General features: G+C 41.2%; 1 protein-coding gene across 4 annotated transcripts; it reads left to right on the top strand.

Annotated features, from left to right (window-relative positions):
* Positions 1–3,797: 3,797 nt before the first annotated feature.
* Positions 3,798–24,224, top strand: SIAH1 (siah E3 ubiquitin protein ligase 1). Of its 4 annotated transcripts, none has more exons than XM_084294523.1 (3): positions 3,798–4,011; positions 10,496–10,557; positions 20,183–24,224. In XM_084294523.1, exon 3 carries the CDS (start codon positions 20,185–20,187, stop codon positions 21,031–21,033), a length of 849 nt encoding a protein of 282 aa, XP_084150649.1. In that variant the 5' UTR covers positions 3,798–4,011; positions 10,496–10,557; positions 20,183–20,184; the 3' UTR covers positions 21,034–24,224. The 4 variants fall into 4 exon arrangements, with proteins under 4 accessions (XP_084150649.1, XP_084150650.1, XP_084150651.1 ...); XM_084294524.1 differs by lacking the exon at positions 10,496–10,557 and adding an exon at positions 17,697–17,880; XM_084294525.1 differs by lacking the exon at positions 10,496–10,557 and adding an exon at positions 17,697–17,866.
* The last annotated feature ends 43 nt before the right edge of the window (positions 24,225–24,267 follow it).

The following is a 24,267-nucleotide window of genomic DNA, read 5'->3' on the forward strand; positions in this document are numbered from 1 at the left end:
AGTTCAACAGTCTATATATGAAGCTCTTCAGAGTATCCCCAAACTGCTTTTTTGTGAAGTTCTCGTCAGTTCAGAATTTTATTTCTGTAGGAAAAAAGTATGATTGGATGAAAACAGATATCAGCGTTTACCTGAAAAAGTAAGATTTTTATTTATTTTTTTAATGAACTGCTCTAAGTAGTTGTGCTATTCTTCCACTTATTTGTGAGTTTGTTTGCCATCAGAAAGTTCCTAAACAAATGGCTGGGACCTGTAGGTGTTTTGAAGCCTGTGAAATGAAGAATATAAATGGGGGGGAGGGGAGATAGCAGAGATCAATAACTGGTCTTCCGTCTTAATCAGTATTACTGTCCTTAAGAGCCCTACTGGATGTTTGAGACAAACTTTGAAAATTTGTCATTTTTTGTTTCTGTGATACTGGGCAATTGTGGACTGCCGAAATCCCAACCAATGCATCTAATGTGCTAAGATGTAAGAAGAAGATATTAGTTGTTTAGACAAAAAGGATAAAAATATTTTTATTTTTGTAAATAGCATGTATCACTTTCCATATGAAGGACAGTATTTTTCTTGTAAAATCATGATATATTTAGTACTTTTAGGAATGATTATCTTAGATCTCCTTTTGTAATTTGTGTAGTCACAAATTTGTAAGAAGTATACAATGTTACGTCCAGGTACTTCTCTTACTCAAGTCTCAAAATGATTGTGTTTTGTTGGACCTATGTACTCATTTTTCTTAATGGCTAAATGTTCTAATTTCAATGCAAAAAAAAAAAAAAAGTACTAAAAATCAGATATTCAAAACTGGGCGAAAATCAATTCTTCAATTACTTTTAGAGACTCTAAAGTGCTGTAAGGAGAAAGTTCACTTAAGCATGTGTATTTTTGCTGGCTTCAGTGATATTACATGCAAGCTTACAAAATAGTTTATTTTTGGGTGCTTTGCTTAGGACTTAGGCACTTAGCTACCAGGATCAAGTGTTACTACGAATGCTCAGAAGCAGTGCTTCTGCCCAAGAAACCAGATACAGCCACAAAATCGGAGTATCCAGTTCAGCAACCATTAGCAATCGTATTTCTAAAGCTCAACAGTGTATTAGCAACACATGGTAGCATTCTCTTATCTAGAGAATAGAGCTGGTAATACCATCTTCAGTCTCGAAATAAAGAATGAGTTTTACATAAACACATAACTAATAACTTAAATGCCACTTAAAATCTCGTGTATTAAATAATATACATGAATTTCAAAAATACTAAAGCAACGAAGTGTGAATCAGTTTATCCATTTTAATAAATACAAAATAATATTTTAAGAAAGAATATTGGCTAAATTTTAGAGAAAAAACACTTTATTACATCTTAGTATGAAACTTAAGACTTATGGGTGCTTTTGTCCAGTAAGGAAACATGGTAATCCCGTTAGACTACAGGTCTACATGTATATAACTCTATCAAGCAGTGGTATTGTACACTTCCATAGTGACAATAAATTATTTTCTTACTAAACAATGCATACAGAAATTCTCATTAGATTAATAATTGTTAAAACTTGATGTTAAAAAGACCAACCTCAATTTGCAATTATAACATTGACTGATACTGCTAATTTAGCAGCATCTCCATAGAGTCAGCCTTTATTACTCAGCATTTAAAAGGGCCTCAGTGGGAGTGCTGTGTCCAGTTCCCAGAACGATAGTCAAAAAAAGAATAAAAGGAACCGTTGCAGGGAAAAAAAGACAAGAATAATCAGAGGCCTTGCAGTGGTGACCTATGGATGGAAGGGAACTGATGTAATTTACTGAAGATTAGAGTCTTCAAAAATAGAGAAGAGGAAAAACTCTTTGTGTTCGCTGAAGCATTCTATGAATGGGCTGAAGTTAAAATGGGAGACTCAGGTTATATGTGGGGAGAAACAATGGTAAGGAAGATAAACACTACAGAACAGGCTTTAGAAGGCACATTTTGAAATTTCTACTACAGGAGGTTGGTTTTTTTTTTTTTTTTTTCTGAGCTGCTGAGACAAACATTTGTCAGGAATAAAGAAGGCACAGTTGATTCTACCTTGGAGCAGGAAGATGGATTATATGACCTTTTAACATGCCTTTCGGACATTTTTTTACCCTGATTTCCTACTGTAATGGGGCCCATGAAATTTTGCTATAGGGTCTATTCTATTAAGCCCTCACTGCTGACTTTTGAACCTGTGGGCTAATTTCACCTCAGTTTGAGAGGAACAAGCCTCAACTTTTGCCTTTCTTGAGAAGTGTTAAAATATAGTGAATCTAGGCTGAAATACAGGGTCCTCTTGAGAGGAGGGGAATGTGAACTCCTTGTTCTGCCTGCTGTAGAGATGCACAGAGGTGAGCTGGGTGACGGACCAGTGGGTGCATGCGCACAGCTGCATTGGGTGGCTCCCTCTGGGGCAGCTGTTAGTTACAGGCATGAGCGAGCCGGGCACTGAGAAGGGTGCAGACGTGGGGAAGCTGGAGGCGTTTCAGCAGCAAGAACACAGGAGCAAAGTGGGAGGATATTGTGGTGAGGAAAGAGGTAGGATAAAAGTCCCATAGAAACTGGGCTTAATTAGTTTCACTGCTCAAGGAAGTAATTTCTATTCAGTGAAAGGCAAATGTTTAATAATGCTTATAAAACAGCAAGGCATCGATCTGATACAGGACTGTGAGACTAATTTTTTTTTTTTTTTAAAGCAAAATGTTAGTGCATGTTTGCAGGATTGAAGCCTCAACCACAGATATACTTTGTAATAAACCACCCAGACTGCTGGAAATGATAAGCATTCTGGTTCTCCTGTCTAAAAACAGTAATTGCCACTGCTAGGGAAGCTTTTTTTTCCCCTCTTTGTCTATGAGGAACTACCTTTGTTGAAGTTTCCAGTACTGAATAGACTTCTGTATGTTTAAAAATACATCAGATGACTGGCCTTATTCTGCACTGAAATCAAAGTTGGAAAAAAAAGCCTCTACTATTGATAATGTGTTCCTTTGGGCACATGTCCTTACTCAACAAAACTAATACTTCATCATGATGTATTTCCTTCAGAATTCACTAAGCCAACCCCATGGTTAGCAGTCGTTGCTGTGTGCGTGCCTCCTCGTGAAGGCTTGAGGGAAGGCTCAGCCAGCACACCACACAGCTTCGAGATGTGCAGGAAGAAAGTAGGTGTAGATAAGTTTTACTTCTGTAGCTGTTGTTCTTTGGCAATAAGTAGCAACACGTTTGGGAAGGTTCTCAAAGGGGGGCTCGATGCACGTTGTGCCGCATCACTACAGCGATGCACTGCTGAGAGGCTGCTTTAAAGCTGGTCCTAAAAACCTCTGAGTAAGAGCAGAAGGGGCAGGGTGACGTAGGGACGTTACACAAAAAGCCGTGCTGCCTGGTCACTAAGAGCTGTGAGCAGGGTACGGAGAACCAGCTGGGTGCCCAATTCAGCCAACCGAGAAAGTGCTTGGTCACTCAGAAAAAAAAATATATATATATATATTGTTTTGAAAATACGATAACCGCGAGCTCTCCTCTGGCAAAACAGCTGCCGTAGCCGAGCCCAGGGCCTGGTGCCTACGCGGACTTCGGCTCCCCCGGAGAGCTCCGCGGGCCCGGGTGCCTCAGGGGGGGCCGCGGCCTTTGTTTCCCCCGGCGCCGCCGGCCCCGTGCCGGCAGCGGGGCGAGCACGGGCCGCGCGGCGCCGCCGGGTGCGCGTGCGCGGGGCGGCGGGGGCGGGGGAAGGGGAAGGGGGGGGAAGAACGGGGACGCCGCCGGGCGCGCGCCTCCGCCCGCCCGCCTCGGGAGCGCGCCTGGCAGCAGCAGGCAGGGAGGCAGCCGAGCTCCGCCGCAGCTGGCGCGCCCCCGTGGCGGTGTCTCGTCGGGCGGCTGGGAGCGCGCCGCGGGCTCGGGCCGGGCACCAGCGTCTGGGCGAGAGCCGCGCAGCCCCGTCGCCATCCGCGGAGCCAGGCCGCCGCAGCGGGGTCCCGCCCAGCCCGGCGCCCGCAGGTGAGCGGCCCGCGGCGGCGGCGGGAGGGGAGGGGAGGCGCGGGGAGGCCCCGCAGGCCGCTGCCCGCGCGAGGCCCCGGCGCGGGGGAGCCTCAGGGCCGAGGCCCCGGCGCGGCCTAAGCGCAGCCCGGGCGGGCGGCGGGGCCCTGCTGCTGCTGCCGCCCGGCCGGGCCTGAGGGGACGGGGAGGGAGGGAGGGAGCGAGGCCATTGTGCGGCGGGCGGAGGCCGGGCCCGGGCCTGCGCGCCCGGGGCTGCCCCTTTGTGGGCCCGGCCCGGCCCGGCCGCGCTTTGTGCGAGCGGAGCGGCGCGGCCAAGGTCAGCGGGGGCCGGGGGCCGGCCCGGGGCCTGCGCGCCCGGCCCAGGCGCTGCGGGAAGCGGCCGCGGGAGGAACCGGGCCCGGCCGCGCCGCCTCGGCTGCAGCCCGGCGGGGCCGTGCCGCCCGCCCAGCTCAACGGCGGGGGGGGGGGCCGCGGCTCCGGCCCCTGCGCCCCCCCGGGTTACCCCCGGCTGGGAAACAATAGCGTGTGTTGGGCAGCGCGGCGCGGCGGGGAGGGGAGCTCAGTGACTTCTCCAGCGTTGCGCTCGCGGCCCTTTCGCCTATTGCCGACGCACGTTTTGCTCTGAAGCTGCGCCGTGTCTCTGCGGTGTGCCCCGGCTCTGTTTCAAGCAGTCTCGGTGAACGCTGCCGTCCCTCTGTAACGAGCCGTTTACTTACGCGCTAAATAAATAGATAAAGAGAGTTAATTTGTTTAAGGTGGCAGATGAGTGGATATTAGGAGGCTCGTAGCTAATTGGACTAGGTCATGAAGGACACGGGACGTTCCACATGCAGGAGCCTGGTTTCAGTTGTCTCTTTATCTCCCTCCTAAGCTCTGAGGCGAGCACGGTGCATTCCAGAGGGGGAGGAAAAAGGGAAGGGGCTCTTCTCAGCCCTGAGATCTTCCAGCTGGTCTTCAGGATTTGGGGTACTGGAGTACAGGTGCTCCAACACTGAGGCTGATATTAGGGTGAAATTCAGACCTCAGGGCTAGGTCTCTGCTGCAGAAAACAACTTCTAAAGAAGAAATTGGATCGGATCAGGTTTTATCACTTGTTCTATGCTGCAACACTGATGTTGAAACTGAGTGCTAGAAACAATAATTACACAAACTGCAGTGGAAACTCACATTTGTAATTGCCTTCAGCACTTTTCACAGTAGCGAGAAGTGCAGGAAAGCACAAGGGTAAGAGCTTTCGCTAGTGTACTTCTAGGAGCCTGTTGTGACCTAAGAATGCTAATACTGATGGGATGATGCGTATTTGCATCCTGAAAGCATGCACAGAGTACAGTGTCCATTAATTTATCGGTTGTGTTGGTAGGGTTCTAATACTGTAGTATTGGACTGTACTAGAGGAGTTAGCTCAGAAATCCAGTGGCTCCAGCTAACTAGGTGTGAACTAAGGAAAGTAAATATTTTAGATAGCTGAAGTGCTTTCTGTACTGAAGCACGAGCATTATTGCTGTTGTCTGCTTAGTGCAAACTGAGAAAGTATTACTAGTCGGATATCAAAGACACCTGCTTGTAATGCACAAGAGAGGGGAGAATGGGTGAGTTTGTATCAGAAGCAACTTGTCCTGGTCTGAACATTCAAAGAAATCGAGTGGGACAGTTTCACGAGCTCTGGTATTCACATGAAACATCTTGGAAGACTATCCTTACAACTCTTACGAGAAACGTGGCGTTCTTAATTGTAAATTAAAAGAACTTTGTTTTATTTTTCTGCTTGAAACATTGTTTCTGCACTTCTAACTGTTAGCTTTAGAAGTTGGACTAAGTTGTGCCAAATATGTTATCCTTGGGTGTTTTGCTTTAGTGGTTGTCTCATTTTTGAGAGCTAAGCTGAACCAGAAGGATCAAGGTACATCAACAGTATCTGAAACTCTGGACACACATAAGGAACTCGGTTATGCAGTTGTGGTGCACGTTCCCAGCCTGCGAACAGCTGAGGTAAAAATGGTGTTTCCAGCTGTTGACTGCAGAGTTCCCTGAATCCCTGGTTAAGTGCTCCAGTGGCAGTGAAGTACCCTGTGAGGGCACCAGCAAGCGCTAGTCATCTCAGCCATCAGTTAAGGCCCACAGTTCAGGATTTCTTCTCTGAAGTTTGCTCTATTAAGCATGAACATTGTATATGCAGGACATCATGTTACTGGCTATTTTTAGTTTTTAAGGAAAAATGACATTAAGAAAAGTGAAAAATATTTGTGGGGATAAAGAAATAGTAGGAGATATCCCTTTTAGGACTAGCGGAAATACGCTGCAAGTAAAGACATTTTTACCTTTAATAAAATGTTTTGCATTAATAAGAAAACATAGGCAATTTATACTGTTTCAAAGTGCACATACTGTTAACATCTTAAACAGTGTCAGGACAGAAATGCAATTTGGGTCTGTGTTCTCTGTGTGTGATATCACGTGGTGGACTAGAAATGGAGAGAGAGAGGGAGAGAGAGAGAGAGGGAGACAAATACTGGTCACTGTGACTTGGTATTGCAGGTTTACCCAAGTTTTTCCTCTTAGTTCCCAACTGTTTGTAACAGATCTTTCCAAGTCATTGACTTGGGGTTATTTGCTACCGTGCTACACAGTGTTCAGATGTGAGCTATGCTCGGTAAAGAAGACAAAACCTGTCATTAATGCTTCCATTAATACTCTCTAGTTTTATGCCACACTTCTTATAGATACACACACACACACGTAACACGCACGTTCTAGGCCAGAGAGCCTGCTGTATTTCTGTAAAGCCCTGGACAACTATTTTAAGTATATTCCGGTTTGAGTTAATCTATAAAATGGTGATTCTTTATGCTATTACAGGAGTAATGAGAGATTTGGTTACTAATACAGTACTTTAATCTGATAAAGTGCTAGATAATTACAGTTAACCAAATGGTGCGTTTCTGATTTTGACTTGTTTCTCTTTGTAGAAGCATAGTGCTGAGAGCTGAGCATAGAAGCTGAGATGGGCTGTGCTTTCAGTAGGGAAGTAAAATATTTGAGTGGTGACAATTATATTTGCCTTTTTGCATCAGGAAATGCATTAAAGAAATACTGTATACATATTTCTGTAGGGAAATTGATCTAGAGCAGCAAATTCACCTACTGACAGTTGTTGTCAACCATTTCAGTTTTTGTTTGCTTTACCTAGAAACAGTTGTTTGTTTCTTTTCTTATAACAATTGGTGACCTTTCTGAGACATGAAAAGCAGTGTGTTACAGTAGCTTCTGTTGCTTAGAGAAGTAGTTATCAGCTCCTTTAACGTGAAACAGTAATTCTTTGAACTTTGGTGTCTGTGGTATAAAAATCTATCAATTCATATTTTGATATTCCTTCCTACATTTCTCACGCATAGAGCTAAACAGAGCAAAAATTCATTTAGTCTTTGAAAGACTGAAGTGGCTTTCCAGTGTTTGTATTTTGAGTGCTGTCAAGGAGGAGCATTTACAATGTCGTGCTTTTTAAGAGTTATTCTCAAACACATGTTCAGATGAAATATGTCAAAGGAAAAATATATATGAAGGAAAATTGTATGTTAAGTTTTTCTAACGTGCAGATTGTCAAAAGATTGAAAAGGTTTTGACTAGAGGAGGAGTATTTTAAAGCAACTTGGTGTTAAATTAGTGGAGGGAAAGCCTGAAAATAAATTCATTTATGTAAAAATCGCTGGATGTTTAGCCTAGAAATGTAGGTGTATTTAAAGGCTTATCTTGTTCTTTGACTCTGTATCACAGATCTGTTATGAGAAAAGGTTCTGTGTTTTCTACTTTTTGTAAGGGGTTGATAACTGAAATAATTAGGTTTATAAGTTGGTTTGTAAATCTCAGTACATGTTGCTTTATGCCATGATGTGATGTCGGTAGTGATATGAAGTCAGATAGCTTTATTTCTAAACGACATGATCAGTTGCTGTTGACACATCAAAGCTAGAAAAGAAGTAGCAGAAGATGTAGTGCTGAGCTAGCTGGCGTGCGCTGAGGGCACGGTTCTGCAGCACCTGAAGACAGTCTCTCCGTGCAGGATGCCAGCGATAATGCTACTGTGATAACAGTGGTGTTATCGCTGGCAGTGAAGCTGGCACCAACGTGAATGTGAAACAGGCCTGTTTCAGTTCCAGGTTTAGTTGAAAACTAATCAGTCACCTGTGAGAAATGGGTAACTATTACCTGGTTTGCTTCCCAGAACAGCTTGCGGCATGGCAACATAAGAGCCAGTGCTGCTGCAAGAGAAGTCATCCTCTCTCCTAGGAGCACGTGGGGTCGGTCTAAGTGCAGGCTTACAGCCGAGAGTCTTGCCCTCCATTGCTGGCTTGTTTTTGGTGTCTTCTTTGTGCCAGTGGAAGCACTCACATAGCTGTGCAAGACTGATTTTACTGAATGCGTTACCTTAAAGAGAGCGGAGACCAGTGTGTGAAAGACAGGCGGCACAGCCGTCCCTTTGGGTGGCAGCTTGCTTTTGTTTCTTGCAGAAATGGTGGAATTGCACTCTGACACGCTGTGTGCACGTGTCTGGAGCCATGGAGCCTGTATCTGGTGGAGTGTTCTTTGTACTGTAGATAAACCATTTTCTTTAATTGTTTGTAATGCTATCTGAAGGCTCTTAACAAATATGTAACTGAGCAGTTCGTAAAAGTGCTATTAAGATATTTAATAGCCTTTAAAGTGTGTAACACTGCTACTTTCTCTTTGAAAAAATAGCGTCTATAACTCATTGTATCAGCTTAGCACCCGGACCTTACTCCAGGTATCTGGTCTATGAAAATGGACCTTCTTGGTGGTGCTGGTAGGTTGTTTTGACCAGACATAGGCCTCAGAATTTGCTAGTCTTAGGATCAGGTATCTTCTTAATTTATCTAGTGTTGTTTTGGAGATCATATTTGCAGCATACTATCATATACATTTGAGTGTTGACACATATTATCCCATTTTAAGGTACATGTGGTAAACTTCTCTTGTTTAATTAAATCTTTTTTTTTTTTTTTTAATTGATGTGAGTTTTTACAGTTAAAAGCAGTGAAAATGCTCTTCCTAGCTAATCCTTTGATTACTGAATTAATATAACTATGATCTCTATGTATTGATTTTGAAAAATATTCACACATATACACGTGTGTATATATATAAAATCATTAGAGTTACGAAGTGAGTTTAATTCACAGGAATTTTCCTCCCATTCTGGAGCGTGAAAGTGTCAATGCAGTTGAGAGTTAGATTTGTGTGTGGCTCAGCTCTCCACGGCTGATATCTGTGCGATTATGCAAGTACGCCAAGGATGTAATTTGAAGACTGGTTGCACAGGTGTGACTAGGGGATAATTTGGCTGGCAGATGTTGATGGTGTACTGTAAAATTTTAGTTTGGCTTTGTGCTAGGTCAAGTATATCATTAATACCATTAAAAACGATGTTTTACAAATAAAAGTATGCATTTCATAACAGGACTTTAGATGGACGTTCTTCTAAAACAGCACCTGTGAAGCAGTAATTTTAAGAGCATTTTGATGCATGTCAAAAACAGCTGCTGCCCTGGTTTTATTTTAAATCAGGTGTTCAATTTAAAGAAAAACTGCTGTTCTTTGTGCAATTGTACTTCTTCCATGTGTATACACATGCTCTTCTGCCAAATGAGTTGAGCAGGGGGAAAAGATTGTTTCATGAAGGTTGTTCCTTCATATGCAGAGGAGAGTCACCTATGTAACTTTGTTCTTAACTGATTCCTGAATGCTTGATCTTCTGGCCTGACACATTTTTTATAACATTCTTGTAGAAGAAAAACTTTAAAAAATACTGAAGTTTACAGTTATGCTTTAATGAGTCATTGTTAGGATTTGGTGTTCCAGATCAAGCACTGCAACATAGACTTAAGTTTTGCTTTAACTACATAACAGAAGAGGGGATGGTATTTTGCAGAGAAGGACGTAGTAATGTTTGCATCTAGAAAGTGCTGAGAAAGGGAGCATGAAGTGGAAGAAAGATGTATTTGTGCCTGTCATTTCTGAAGCATGTGTAATATCTTGTGTTTTATTTTCTGATACAGACTCAAGCCTGACTTCAGAGTGATTATGGCTGGATTTTAATTTTGTATGCCATGAAGCATTTCCCAGGCAATAAGAATACATAAAATAGCCCGTTTTGTTTTTTGTGATTTAGATAAATCTGAAGAGAATTTAATGGGAATATAAGAAAATAAATGTAATTCTCTCGCCTGAGAGCTCCTTTTCTGCTGAATATGAAACATTTGCTTCAAAAGCTGGGTGGTTGGATCTTCACAGGGAAAGTTGTGAGAATTTTCTGGTAACAGAAGGATTCCTCTAAAGAGAGGTTTCTATTACTTGTTCTCCATAGGATGTCAGTGTGGAGTTGATGGAAGAAGGCCTTCAGATTAGGTAAAATAAAATTAATGAGAAGGGTGTTGCAAAAGTCTCATCTCTAATTTGTCTCTTGATGTAGAAAATACTGGAAGGAACAGAAGCCTCCATATGTGAGCAGGACTTGAACCATTTCTCTGGAAAGTAAGGAGTGATCACAGTTTGGCTATTGTTGACTTTAAAGTTTGAGATGTTAAAATAATTTAAAAATAATTTAACGTAGTGCCACTTAGCATGTAATAATGTTTAGTTACTACTAACCTGAAGTGAATTTGAAAAGGGTCTACAGAGTAAATTTAGTATCCTTACCGTGTTAGTTCATTCCCTTTTGCATTGGTGTCTGAGACTTGCAGCTACTTACAGTGTTTTAAAATCTTGAACAGGCAGGGAAGTGCTTGCCTGTGGTGACTCAGAAACTTGTGACAGAGCAGGAACTAAACGCAGGTTTCCCATGCCGCAGACTGCTCTAGTACCACTAATTCTGCTTTTCAGGTTTCAAGGAATGCTGAATCTTCTTGTGTAACGTGGTGGTCTGTGAAGTCAGCAGTTCATAGCATATGGTTGCTGTGCCTCAGGTTGATAGTGCTGGCTGAAGAGTGCTCATATAGTGAGATAAAGCCATGTTCTAACTCGTGTTTTCATAGGAAGCATGTTCTGCAGGGCTAGGGACAGCAGCGCTGGTGCTCTGGATCCAAATACGACAGTGGTAACTCACCAGTAGTCAAGTTTGAGAATGCAGGTAACATTGCTATAATTAATTAAAAAAAAAAAAAAAAAAAAAGGCTGTTAATGGTGACGGTCGAATCCCTGTGCTACAGTACCACAGAAACAGTTGATTCAAAACTAATGAGCAGGGAAAAAACAAGTCACTGAAAAAGGGAAAACTGAAATCTGGTGTTTGATTCAGTCCTCCTGTATGGATGGACATCTGTTTTTATGCGAAAGAATCAAATCTGTGAATCAGCCTCCAGTGCCACTGCTATGGGATCTGCGGAACTTGGATGTTCTCCTTATGCGTGAGTTCGTGTTTGACGTACCTTGTGGCACAAAGATCTCTGCTCTCAGTTCCCGAAGCCCTCCCATGCATGTTCACCCTCCACAGGCCACGTTTCAATTCTTCAGAGGGCTCCACTGTGTTCCAGGGCGCAGCCCTGCATACAGCAATTCAGAACAGATTAAAGATCACAGGGATAGATTATTATCTGAGATGGAAATATGTATGAACCTACGCAATGCACAAAATAGAGAGATCTTCACAAAAAATAGTCTATATACATAATTGTGTTCTGACTCCTCCTGCAAAGCAGCTGTCTGCGTTGGGATTGGTCTCTTGTGGGCCATGACTTTTTCTTTCATCAGGTCTGGTTATTCTGATGGTCTGCTCCCTATTTAGTTATGTAGGAAAGTAACTGAGCATAAAACAGATCTGGAATCTAAACTGGAATAGTTATCTCTGGAAGACTTTGCATGTGAAAGCACCTCAGAGTACAGGTATTTCTTTTCCTTGCGCTTTATTGAATTAAGGTAGGCACTTCCATACCACACCCTCTTCCCCGTGTCTGCCACAGACACAGGAATGGTGATGCAATATTGCATGGCAATTACAGTATACAGCGAAGAATATAGTTTTTGCAAAGTCAGACTGAGGACAGAAACACAGCCCCCAAATTGCCATACTTGGTAGGATTTGTTGTTAATGCTTACAGAGTTGTTGTTTCGCGTGTTATTGTTTTTGTCTTAACTTGTATACAGAGTCCAGCTATGATATCTCATAAAGCAGAATTAAATGCTTCCTGCTTTAGATGCTTCTGGGTGGCGGCATATGTTACAGCATGAAAAATATCTTGCTTTTTTTTCCTGGTGCTGTTAATAACTTGCTTTGTAGCTGGCCACCTTGTATGCCTGCCCGCCTTTTTATTGCAGTGTGCTAAGCCTGGAACTTTTAAAAAGGTAACTGTTTACCTGTGCTTGTAGAAATGAGTGTTCAGAGTTACTGCTGGAAGAGGATCCCGATGGAGTGCTATGTGCACAGTAAAAGGAAACAGAATGTTACTAAAAAAATAAAACTGTTTTCCCTGATATTTGTTGTTTCTGTAGAGTTGTATGTATTTTCATGTGAAGTTTGTCTTTATTTTGTTAGATTCTGTGTTTTCTGCCATGATCTTTATTTTGAAATCAGTACTTCTGCTTTATCTCAGCAGTACTGTGCTCAAGCTCTGGCAGACTGCAGAAAAGCACTTCTGGTGTGGTATCTAGAGGAGGCTAGCATGGGACAGGTTCCAGGTGCAGGCATGCTGGACGTTCAGGTGTCCTCTGTCAAGGAATGCTCTGGCTTCTGCCTGGTGGTATTGATGTGGAGGACACAGAGCTGGTGAGCTGAGAAAAGAGGAGGGTTTTGGTCCCAGAGCCCCACTTCAGGTACAATGCAAGAATGAGCATCTTTGTACAGCGTTTCTGTATCACCATCCTGACGCCTCTGTGGTAGGTGGGGGTGTTCTGCAGTATCAGCAAGCTAAGTTATTTGCTCCTTTTGGAAAAGGAAAACTATGATAAACTCTCATGTGGAAATGGTCAACAGCCTTTTAATGCAAGCATTTGCTTTTGATTTGTATTTAAAGAATGGTTCTTTTTCTTCCATATTTGTAGCTATATGTAATGGAAGAAGTTGTTTCGCTAGCCTAACTTTATTTTATTCCAGTAGGCTGCCAAAGATCAATCATTTTTGCTATTGTTGCTTATACCAGTTTGTTTAACGTATCACTGTTTTGTTTTTCTAGTGGCAGCATTTGATAAATTGCTTTTGGTCTAGCTTGAATTTTCAGAAACGTCCTTTATAGTTCCCTTAGCTTTCTCCTTCCAAGCTCAAAAGGAGGGAGAGATAAATGTCATGTATTGCTTTATAATACTGTGTTGATGGTCTGAATTTACAAAGAAACACGTTTTCTTATTTAGTTCTAAGCATTACTATAAGACCTGTGAGAGCTGGGATGTTCTCTGATTATGTAGTACAGTGAGTGGGCCAGACTTAGTTTTTTTGCTATTGATCAGACATTTCTAGTTTTCATTCTAGAATGAAATTTGGAGTGATTTATTCTCTGTGTGCTTTGTTTCTGAGCTCATCTTTCATTGCAAGACTGGAATTATCCCAACAGTTTAGCCTGATATCCCAGGCTAGCAGAATATGGGTTATTCGCTTCTTGAAGTTGATGAAGTTCTTTGCATTTAAAAATGAATGCTAAGTTTTATGTGGTTGTTGTACATCTTCTATAGGATGTTCTTCCTTCCTAATTGTACGTTATAAGGTTGTTGGGAAGAAAATCTTTGGCAGATAGAAATAGGCCACCTTCTGGCTGGATGTTCAACTCTGCTATCTATGCCAGAATAGTAATGATGGATATTAACAACACTGGCCGAGGCTCAAGTTTTTGTATTGGATTAGAAACAGGTCGCTATAATTTAATGGGCGTAATAATATGCTGATTTTGTTTACATAGTGCTGTTTTCATCTGCTACGTAACGTGTGCTGAATTTGGAGACGATCTGGATTGCCCACTAGTAGTGACTCACTGGTGATAGCATTCTGTGCAAGAGGACAGACTCGATAGCATCAGGCATGTGCTGAGGGTTAGGGTCTGGTGGTTCGCTGCAGATGTAGCCACAAAGAGCATGACCGGTCCCATGACTGTAAATCCATGGGGGTTTCCTTTCCTGATGATTGGAAGGAGGTGTCTGTAGAGAGCTGCTTTCTGGAGGCAAGAAATAAGTATCTGCAATTCAGGGAGGTGGGGTCACTGCAAGGCAGTGGAAATTACAGTAACCTTGTGTGACAAGGAGGTGAGCTGGAGAGGTGATACTTTCCAAAATTCACTTGGAAAAGAATTTGGAATCTTAATTTTCATTTCCAAAATGAAATAATCATGAGATCTGCCCTTTTTATTATTTTTAATTTTTGTATTGGCTTAAAATACACTGTTAGATTGGGTTGTTCTGGCTTTTGGTTGTTATGGAGAGCAGCCCTGAGGTGTCTGAAATAACAAATAGAGTATCGTTAAGGGCACCGAAGCAAACGGTGTCTGTAAGGGTTGTAAAAATTCTTAATTCATAAATTAAAAACAGTAGATGGAGATTAAATTGGGTTATGTAGTTGATTAATAATTTATGTCATGAACTGTAAATGCTTCTAAAATTTTGAAGCAGGTCAGTACGCACGGAGGCTGTGTGAGCAGCGATGTACTTCTGTGTCTAACAGTGTCAGGTTTCCATAGGGAGCCATACATTTGACATTAACTATGCCAGGCTTTTTGTGATCTAAAGTTTTGCAGAATTCAAAATGGAAAAAAATGGGCCCCAAACAACAAATACTTTACAAATACAACAAACAACAAATACTTTGAAGTTACTCTCTGAGATACTTGTGCATAATACATTTTGTGCCGTATGTATCTGCTGAGGTGTGGTGGTGGTGAGGGCAATGTATGGTATTTTCAATAGAGCCTGCCAAAACCTCTTTCCCTTCTGTTTTGATGTACATTGGGCTAATATGAGTGCAAGAGAGGGGACAGAGGAAAGATAAATTGCTTGGAAAATTATTTTCAGAAATACTAAGCACATGCAGTTGGGGAACTGGCTTGTACATAGTGCTGTAGTCCTAGAGTCTTTATCCCCAGCGGATTAAGACTTTTTCATAATTGGGCAGCCATGGAACAAAAGTGCAGTGTCCTAAGGACTTTTAATATGAAATTAACCTAGTGCCACTTTAAAAATGGCAAGGAAGTTCCCTACTTAAAAGGGTGCCCCTTTTTAATAGGAACAAAGTGTGCTTTTTAATTACCTTCATTCTTAAGATAATATTCACTTGGGTTTTCTCTATCAGTAACACTTGGAGTTACTTGAGCATGAGATTACGTACTTGGTGTGTATGTGTATACACACACATGCACCATCCTTTTTGCTAAATAGGCACACATGCTGCTCTTGCGTTCAGTAAACCTTCCTTCTGCCACCAGGGCAATATTGGTGGGTTTTGAATCTTTTTAATTTGTTGCTTGTAATATTTACAGATGTTACAGATATTATATCGTACAAATTTCTCATGATGTTCTGTAACTTTTCTGTATCTACTTTCGTGTTATTATTTAGACTAGTCTAATCATTATTTTCAGCAGTTCATTTAGCCTTTGGGTTTTGACATTCTTTGGCTGATGTAGCATCTCAGAGAGTAAACTGTCAGTGTTTGCCACAAGTTCGAACGTTGTTATGAAGTGATCTAATTTCCAGTGCTCTGTAATGGGTATTAAAAAAAAAAGTCTAATTTTTCAAATATGATTGTACAGTTGAAGAAGTTAAAAGATTTTGTATTATCTTGTTGATGTCCGTAAGGCATTAAGAGTTTATAAATTTTGAATGCGAGTCTCTGGATTCAATTAGTTCTGAATGTGATTGAAGAAAGATTTTATTGCATCACATCTAGAAACTTGTGATAAGGCATTTTTTCTGTCCTTGAACCATTCTTTCAGCATTATACAGTTAGATTTTTTTTTTCTGTCCCAGCCATTAAGATGACTATATGAAGTTTTGTGGGTTTTGTGGTGTTTTCTTTTTTTCCCAAAACTCATATTCAGTCACCCTCTCGAAAGGAATTTAAAATACTAACCCCAAGTCTAATCTGTTCAAAATGAGTGAAGATATTTCAGAAGTGGCTGGCGTTAACCTGAAGTTGTCGAAGGTGCCCTCTATTTCGGTGAGATGGGAGAGATTTAGTTTCAAGGATGGGTCTGGAGCTAATGCCTTTGAAAGGTGAGAAGCTGAGCTGGTGTCAATCTATTCGCGTACGCTGCCGTTACTGCCATGGCATGTGAGATCCACGCTCTTTATGAACTTTTCTTGAAACTGCTTCCCTCTTGTCTGCACTGCAGCCCAGCTTTTTGCCCAGTCAGATCCTCACCTCTTCCCGTTCGCACCGTGGTTCTTCTCGCCCTGCTGGGGCTGCATGGACTCTCCCTGCAGGCCCCGTGCCCCAGGTGATGGTGCATTGCGGGGTGCTGGGGGCTTTGCTCATGGGACAGCCGCGGGAGGGAGAGCCCAGGGCCTGCGTCCAGCACTCCAGGGCGCGATCCTGGTGAATTTCTCAAAGGCCATTTCTGTGGCTTTTCTCAACCATGCCTGCTTTGGCTAGAAACTTTGTTGACTCGTAACAGGTGGGGATGTCACGTGTTGCACATACGGCGGTGACTGTTAAACATTGCTGGTATTTAGTTAGTTACTGACGTTTTTGGTAGGTGGCCTCTACTTGCACGTCACAGGGCTGATACAAGGTTCCACAGCCTTTCTTCAGCAAGATGGGAATTTTGAGCAGGAGGAAAGCGTTATTAAGATGACTTCCTTGACCCAGATGGCTGTCGCCTCAGTTTGTGTGCTGCCAGAGCCACTGATTGCAACGCGCCTCGGCTGAAGCTGGTACCCCCACAGTGCTGCCTCGGCCCAGAGCCCTGTGCAGCCGTGCTCTGTGCTCTGGTGCTGTCCCATTGCTCTGCCCTGAGGTTGCCCCAGTGGCTGTTTGGGCACCTGGTGCTGCAGCCACGGGGCTGTGCCTTGCTGGGCTCCATGGGAACTGGGGCTTGGGGTGGGGCCTGGCCCATGGCACAGCAGGGGGGTGCATTTTGGGATGCAGGGGAGTTTCCACAAGAGGTTGGTGCCTGCTGCTTCTGCCAAGGTCATTGCTCTTCCGTGATCTAGAACAAGGAATTCTTAAAATACCATTTTTCCCCTTTCACTCTTCCCATTGGCTGAACTTTTACGAATTTGTACAATATTCGAATAATTTGTGTTGTGGGATCTAGTATTTTTGCAGACGCACACCCGGCACTCTGTAGGTTGTCAGTGCTTCCTAGAGACTTATCTCCACTGTGGAGGAACAGAGTAGTAGTGCATGTAGCTCGGTTTGTTTTGGTTTTACCTATAGAAAGGCTTTTATAACTAAAAATACCTTTAAACTTTATTTCCAGTTTTACTTGGTTTGTAATTATATTTGGTGGGGAATTCAGCAGGGGTGAATAGAGGTTAACTGTGTTACACTGTTAACACTTCTACTTGTGATAAACTTGTAGCTTTTAAGACAGCTATAAACAATCAACTTCTTTGCCGTCATGATGCGTTATTCATCTTTTCTCTTAACAGGGGAGATGGAAATGTAGGCTCTGGGCAGGTCTAGGCTTGGTAAATTACAGTTTATAGATTTATCCAGTTTCTTCCTTGCTTGTTAATCTCAATGGTCTGGTTCACAGATTTCCTGCTCATTTCCATTCCCCACTCATTTGGATGGCCCTTGGTTGTGGAAGTTGTGCGTAAAGGCTGGTCTCATACAGAAGTGGTAAAGCACGGCTCTGCAATTCTCATCTTCCTCAGTGCTTCTGGAGCTTAGAAAGCTGAAGTGGGAAGTGCCTCTGCGCATAAGGTCTTGCAAAGCTTGTAGGTTGCTTAATTTAACTGTTGTATGGGCTCTGGGAGGTGTAATTAGGCAAACCAAAGCTCACCCAGCTAGTCTGACTGCCTAGGGAACTGGTCTGACACCCTGGTTTTCACCAGTGTTATCTGAGGGTTATTGGGGATCCCTGAATCAGGATATGTGGGTTCAGGTTAGATGAAGCGTGCACAAGCTTTTCTGAAATGCGTTTGCAATTTCTGAAAGGAAATGTTTTTAGAATTTTATGTATGAATATGCATGCAATTTCTAAGCTCTTTCCAAGCAGATGTCATGGTAAGAGTTTGTTCTGCTGTGTACAATCATTCTCTGTGTATAATTTGTTCTCCTAGACCACAGAACTGCAGGGTGCCATTGTGAGTCTCCCACCTACGGGTGTTGGGGAAAAATAACAGCAGTGATCAGTTGTCATAGGGGCTTATCATTTGGATTCCTCTGCTGCAGCAAGCTGGTGCAGTATCGCTTCCTCAGAACATAGATTTGATTTGTCACAGATAACTTGGACTTTCCATCTCAGTAGAATGCCTTACAGTAGGAAAATAAGGCGAAAGAAACAAGCATTCCTTTCCTATCTCCACACTGTCAGTTAAGGTCCAGCAGCACAAACCATTGTATGGCTTTAGTTCCAAAGATGAGAACTGGGTATTGTGTGTCCAACAAGCTGGAGTTGAAAGAGACTTGGGAGGGGTGAGATGCTGCTGCTAGTGGGTGTGTGAGACACAGTCAGCAACTGAACACCGAATCTTAGCCACCCATGTTTTACTAGCCTGGATTAGAGAGCTGGTTTTGTAGAAGGGTAAAATCGCCTGCCTATGGTTGGTTACTTTGTGAACGTCAAGGGATAAGTTATTTTGCCTGTTGGGATCTCTTTGTTTGTTCACTTGATGCCCTGAATAACGTGTGTCTTGCAAAAGCACGCACAGTATGCTGCGTGGAGGTATCTGGTCCAAGTATGAGTAAGTTTGTTTGTGGTTGAAATGATTCTAAATATGGGAAGCTTGCCTATTGCCTAATATTCCCATGTCAAATACAAAGGAGATTAAAGATGAGGTTTATTTTGAGAGCTTTATACATACATGACGGGTACAGAGCTGGTGTACTTGCAGAGAAACACTTCAGTTGGTTGAGAATAATGTCACTGTGTAATGAAATCCAATTTTGGATAGCATTTTACTTAACCTAAGGTTAATTTTTCAAAATTGAGGGATTATTTTTCCTGGGACTACTAGTGATTCCTTTTGCACAACTAGGAGGAGAGTTGAGGGGGTGCAGTACAAAGCGTAGCATCCATATGCAGTAAGAAATACGGGACTTTTACCACTGTTGAACCCTTGAGAGAACTGTTTGGTCAGACAGCTGTTAACTTCGGTTTGGGGACATCTGAAAAAATTGAACTTTAGTTCTGTTCCACTGAATGTAAAACTTTGTAAACAGTGCCAGTACCCAAGGTACTGGGCATACTTGAGTACTTAAATATTAAAACTAATTCTCAAATTTCATCTTGTGAATTTCTTTGTTTGGGATATTCAATTAAACGTTTTGTGTTTCTTTTCTGGTATTTTCGCAAATGGCTTAGTTCAGCAAGTGGAAGCAATAGCTCTGCTTAAGCTGTAGGACTTAAAAATAAGAAAATGAGTCAATATCCTATCCTGGGAAAAAGCAGTGTAGTGATCTTATTTGTGTTTTTCCTTGTTACTTTTTTTTTTTTTTTAATGCTTATACAGTAAACAGGATTACAGAGGTCCTATCTTGAAGTTTGTGTGTTCATTAAAAATGGCTAGTTTCTCATCTTACTAAATACACAGAAACTTAAAATTCAGCTTGAGAATTGTTGTGTAGTGTGCCCATTTGTTACACTCAACTAATCTGGATGGAATATTTTGAAAGTGCAATAGTAAAAAACAAAACACTCCCCCCCCCCCCCCCCCCCGCCAAAAAACAAAAAAACAAACAAAAAAACTTTAAGGATTTAATGTACATTAAGCATATCTTTACTCATTTACCCTGCAGCTTCCAATAGGTAAATTCCACTTCAGAGTAATTAGCAGAATTTCGTCCCTTGTTAAATTTGCATGGCATAGATCTGTCTGTCCTGTGGAGCACAGCTGATAATCTACATGTAAAGTATCCACAATTGCCATCACATATTTAGGGTTTGCTTCCATTTCTATCTAGTTTCTTTTGAAACTTCTTTGCAAATCAAGAAATAGTGTGTGCAGAAGAAAACAAAATGCATTTAGCTGTAATCTCTACTCTATCCTCATTCTTTTTTTCTCTCTTCTCTTTCAGAAATGAGCCGTCAGACTGCTACAGCACTACCTACAGGTACTTCAAAGTGTACGCCATCACAGAGGGTGCCTGCACTGACTGGCACTACAGCTTCCAATAATGACTTGGCTAGTCTCTTTGAATGTCCTGTTTGTTTTGACTATGTGCTGCCACCAATTCTTCAGTGTCAGAGTGGCCATCTTGTTTGTAGCAACTGTCGCCCCAAACTTACGTGCTGTCCAACTTGCCGAGGCCCGCTGGGCTCCATTCGTAACCTGGCTATGGAGAAAGTTGCCAATTCTGTACTATTCCCGTGTAAATATGCCTCTTCTGGATGTGAGATAACTTTGCCACACACAGAAAAAGCAGACCATGAGGAGCTGTGTGAGTTTAGGCCTTATTCCTGTCCATGTCCTGGTGCTTCATGTAAATGGCAAGGTTCTCTGGATGCTGTAATGCCACATCTGATGCATCAACATAAGTCAATTACCACACTTCAGGGAGAAGATATAGTGTTCCTTGCTACAGACATTAATCTTCCTGGTGCTGTTGACTGGGTTATGATGCAGTCTTGTTTTGGCTTTCATTTCATGTTAGTATTGGAGAAACAGGAAAAATATGATGGTCACCAGCAGTTCTTTGCGATTGTACAGCTGATAGGAACACGCAAGCAAGCAGAAAACTTTGCTTATCGACTTGAGTTAAACGGTCATAGGCGGCGATTGACTTGGGAAGCAACTCCTCGATCTATCCATGAGGGAATTGCAACAGCCATTATGAATAGTGACTGTCTAGTCTTTGACACCAGCATTGCACAGCTCTTTGCAGAAAATGGCAATTTAGGCATCAATGTAACTATATCAATGTGTTGAAATGGCAATCAAACCTCTTCAGGCCAGTGTTGAAAACCGTTGCATTTAACTTAGCAGAAACTAGGGTAACCATCGTTGACTGTCAGACAAATTATTTGGTAGATGGAGGATAGACATATGAAGGTAAATAAAAGGAAAGGCTGTTAAATTACAGGAAGCAGTTGCATGTAGTAACACTAATATATTTAAAATAAGTCAACAGTAAACCACTGAAAATATATATACACCCAAAATGGGCATCTTTTGTATTCAGAATTGATTCTACAGGAAATGTTGTAAAATAATTCTAAAAACTTGTTTGTAGATTGATTGTACTGTTGAAAAGGATACTGTTTCGTGTTTTTGTTCGTGTTCTTTTCCTCCCCCTTTGACTGACAAGCCATGTTGAGCGGTTTGGTCTCTGGCCGCTGCATCCCGCTCCCCTCCTCCCTCCCTCCCTCCTTTGTAAGTCACTACATAGTATTGCTGCTGTTTGTGTATATTTTTTGTGTATTTGCTAATTTTTATTAACTTCTAGTTTTTCATTAAATAAATATGACTTTCTTTTCTGTAATTCAGGTTTTTCTCTTTTTTTGTATCTTTTTAAAATTAACTACAGGTGTCATCTTTTGATATGCATAATTGCTATGGTAAAATTAATATTTCTGTATGTTTGGTAAATTTTGTCTCTTTCCAGTAGTCAATTCATTGGTGATGCTGTTCTTAACTGAGCTATTTTGTGAATGTATTGAACTTGAAAGGAGTAATTATGTTCAAAGATATATCAGGAAAGAAAGCTCCTTTAAAAACAGGTCTAGATGTTGTTGTACTTTGAGTTATGATCTAACATAAATGAATTACCAAGATTTTTCCAAACTAAAAAAAAAAAAAATCACGTTTCAAATTTAGAGATGCTTAGAAACTCAATTGCATCCTTGTATTTGTTGGTTTTCCAGTACAAAGAAGGTATTGTCTTGCACAGTATTTGTAACTATAAAACAGACCATTTGTTTAAAAAAAAAAGCGGAAAAAAAAAAAAAAAAAAAAAAAAAAAAACAACAACAAAAAAGGGCAGTCAGAACGAGATGTTTGCAGTCTTTTTATATTTCTCATTAAAAGAATACCTGGCAAATTAAAATTCAATTTTTTGCTTTTTGCTTTAGCTCAAAGTTTGACACATGACTACTACTCTTGCTCAATTTCTTGTCCTCATGTCTCTTGGTTGTTACTAAAGTAATTTCTTGAACTGATTTTTGTATATTGTTTTAGTGATGATACACAGTCAGATACAAGTAATCTCTCACAGGTATGATTCACCAGCCATAAAAGCTTTTGTAGGATACTGGGCTTTATGCAGACTGCCTATATGTGAAAAAAATAACCATGAATGTATAATGGTATTTGTGTTACAAAACAGAGAGACAGAAAAAAAGAATAAGGTGAAAAGCTGTTTCATCTTAAGCTATTTAAAGGAAATCTTTGTCAAACCTAGTAGTAATGGGCATCTGTTCAGAGAGGTAGTCTGGCTATGAATTACTTTTGTAACACATTAAAATACAGTTTATTTACTGTGCACTGTCTTTAACTTTCTTATCAGAAATTGCTTTGTTAAGTCAAGTGTTGTTCATATTATTTTGGTGCACAAGGTAAGTAGTTGTACAGGTAAGGAGCATAAAACCCCTCAGGTTGGATACATACACTACTACAGCCACAATTAGTTTTGTGTAATGAAAGAAAAAAAATTACTTCTTATAATTTGTTTCTTAGGCTGTTAAAATTTTGCACAGATTTCAGTTAAAAGATGTACTGTGACAGTGGATAGATGTTTCAAAACGAATCCTTCAATCTAGCATTTTTTTTATTTACCAAATAGACAACTAATTGTTTGCAGTCTTCTGAACTCAGTAATTACTCCCACCTAATTAAGCTTGTCTATATTTACCCAAGTTTTGTCTTCTGGTGTACTGACAGAAACTCAGCTAAATACGCAAATAGATTGTATAGGCATATGTGTACTCACCAGCTCACCCTCATTCACTCCTCATTGGCTGGCTTGGACTGGAGTTTACCTGCCAAGGTTATCTGCTTCTCGGCTCAAGTTCTGTAAGGAAATCTAGCTAAGAACCTGTAAGGGTTGCCCTGAGTAGCCTGATAGTTGCAACTGGAATGTCACAGAGCTGTGTAAGTGTGTGAGTTACTTGAGATTGCTGCTGCCTGTACTCATGTTGTGTCCCCAGAAGAACTGTGAATCTTGAAACTTTTCTGCACTGATACACAGTGATTTTTGTTTAGGCTGGAACTTGAGAGTATGATTCTGAAGGGGACGAAAAAGGGCATTTGTAATGAGCTTTAGAAGCTAATGGATAAGGTCAGACTGTTTTTTCATCGTGTTTTACAGATGACACGCTATAGCACAACTAACATACGGTGGACTTACTACTATGATGTAAGTTGGTACTCTGTTTGGTGTAATAGACAAAACAACACAAACCTGTATGAAACATTTGATGCCCATCATCGGATGGAATGACTAAACAAATTATACATAGGCCCAGATCCTCAAAAGTATTGGAAGCATAATTCAGTGGGTCTCCTCTAAGTAGTTTGAGGATCTGGTAAGTAAACCTTGCTCTGTTATATATGAAAAAAGAAAACGTACTAAAAATCTGTACAGCTTACTACCTTATTTAAAATAAATGGTGTATTAAAGCCTGCCAATGTCTTAGCATTAGCTATTTATTTTAGAAAGTACTATTTTTCTTTGCTGTATTGGGAAAGTATTCAAGTTTGTCTCTAATAGATGAAATGCAGTAGATCTTATATTTATCCCCTATTACTACCTCCATTGTTTTTCATTGCCTTGAAAACAACAAAAAGCCTTAAAAGGAAAATGTTTGACAAATCCAAATATTTGGATTCTGTTTTGACATGTCTGATTGGTTTTTGTTTGCAATATTGCTTTAAATTGAAGCAGATGAACTGTTTTGTATTGCTAACCTATACTGTTGCATTATTCAGAATTGTTTCAAAGCCACTATGATTAAAAGCATGAATTGCACTAGTGGGATAGTTTTATCTGTAGCAACTTAGAGTGTGGACTGTGGATAGAGGAAAGGAACTACCACTGCTGACTTTTACCTTTGATAAACTTAGTTACCTTCTAGTATATTCTGAGGGACACGCTCATGTTTATTATCAGGTCTGCTTAAATGTCAGTGCAAAGCAGAATAATCCCTAGTATATCAAAATTACTTT

This window comes from Netta rufina (genome assembly GCF_964035555.1).
Source record: "Netta rufina genome assembly, chromosome: 13".
NCBI lineage: Eukaryota > Metazoa > Chordata > Aves > Anseriformes > Anatidae > Netta > Netta rufina.

Bases quoted from the DNA above. Each gene is read 5' to 3' on its own strand.
- SIAH1 (XM_084294523.1), top strand. From the start codon at position 20,185: ATGAGCCGTCAGACTGCTACAGCACTACCTACAGGTACTTCAAAGTGT.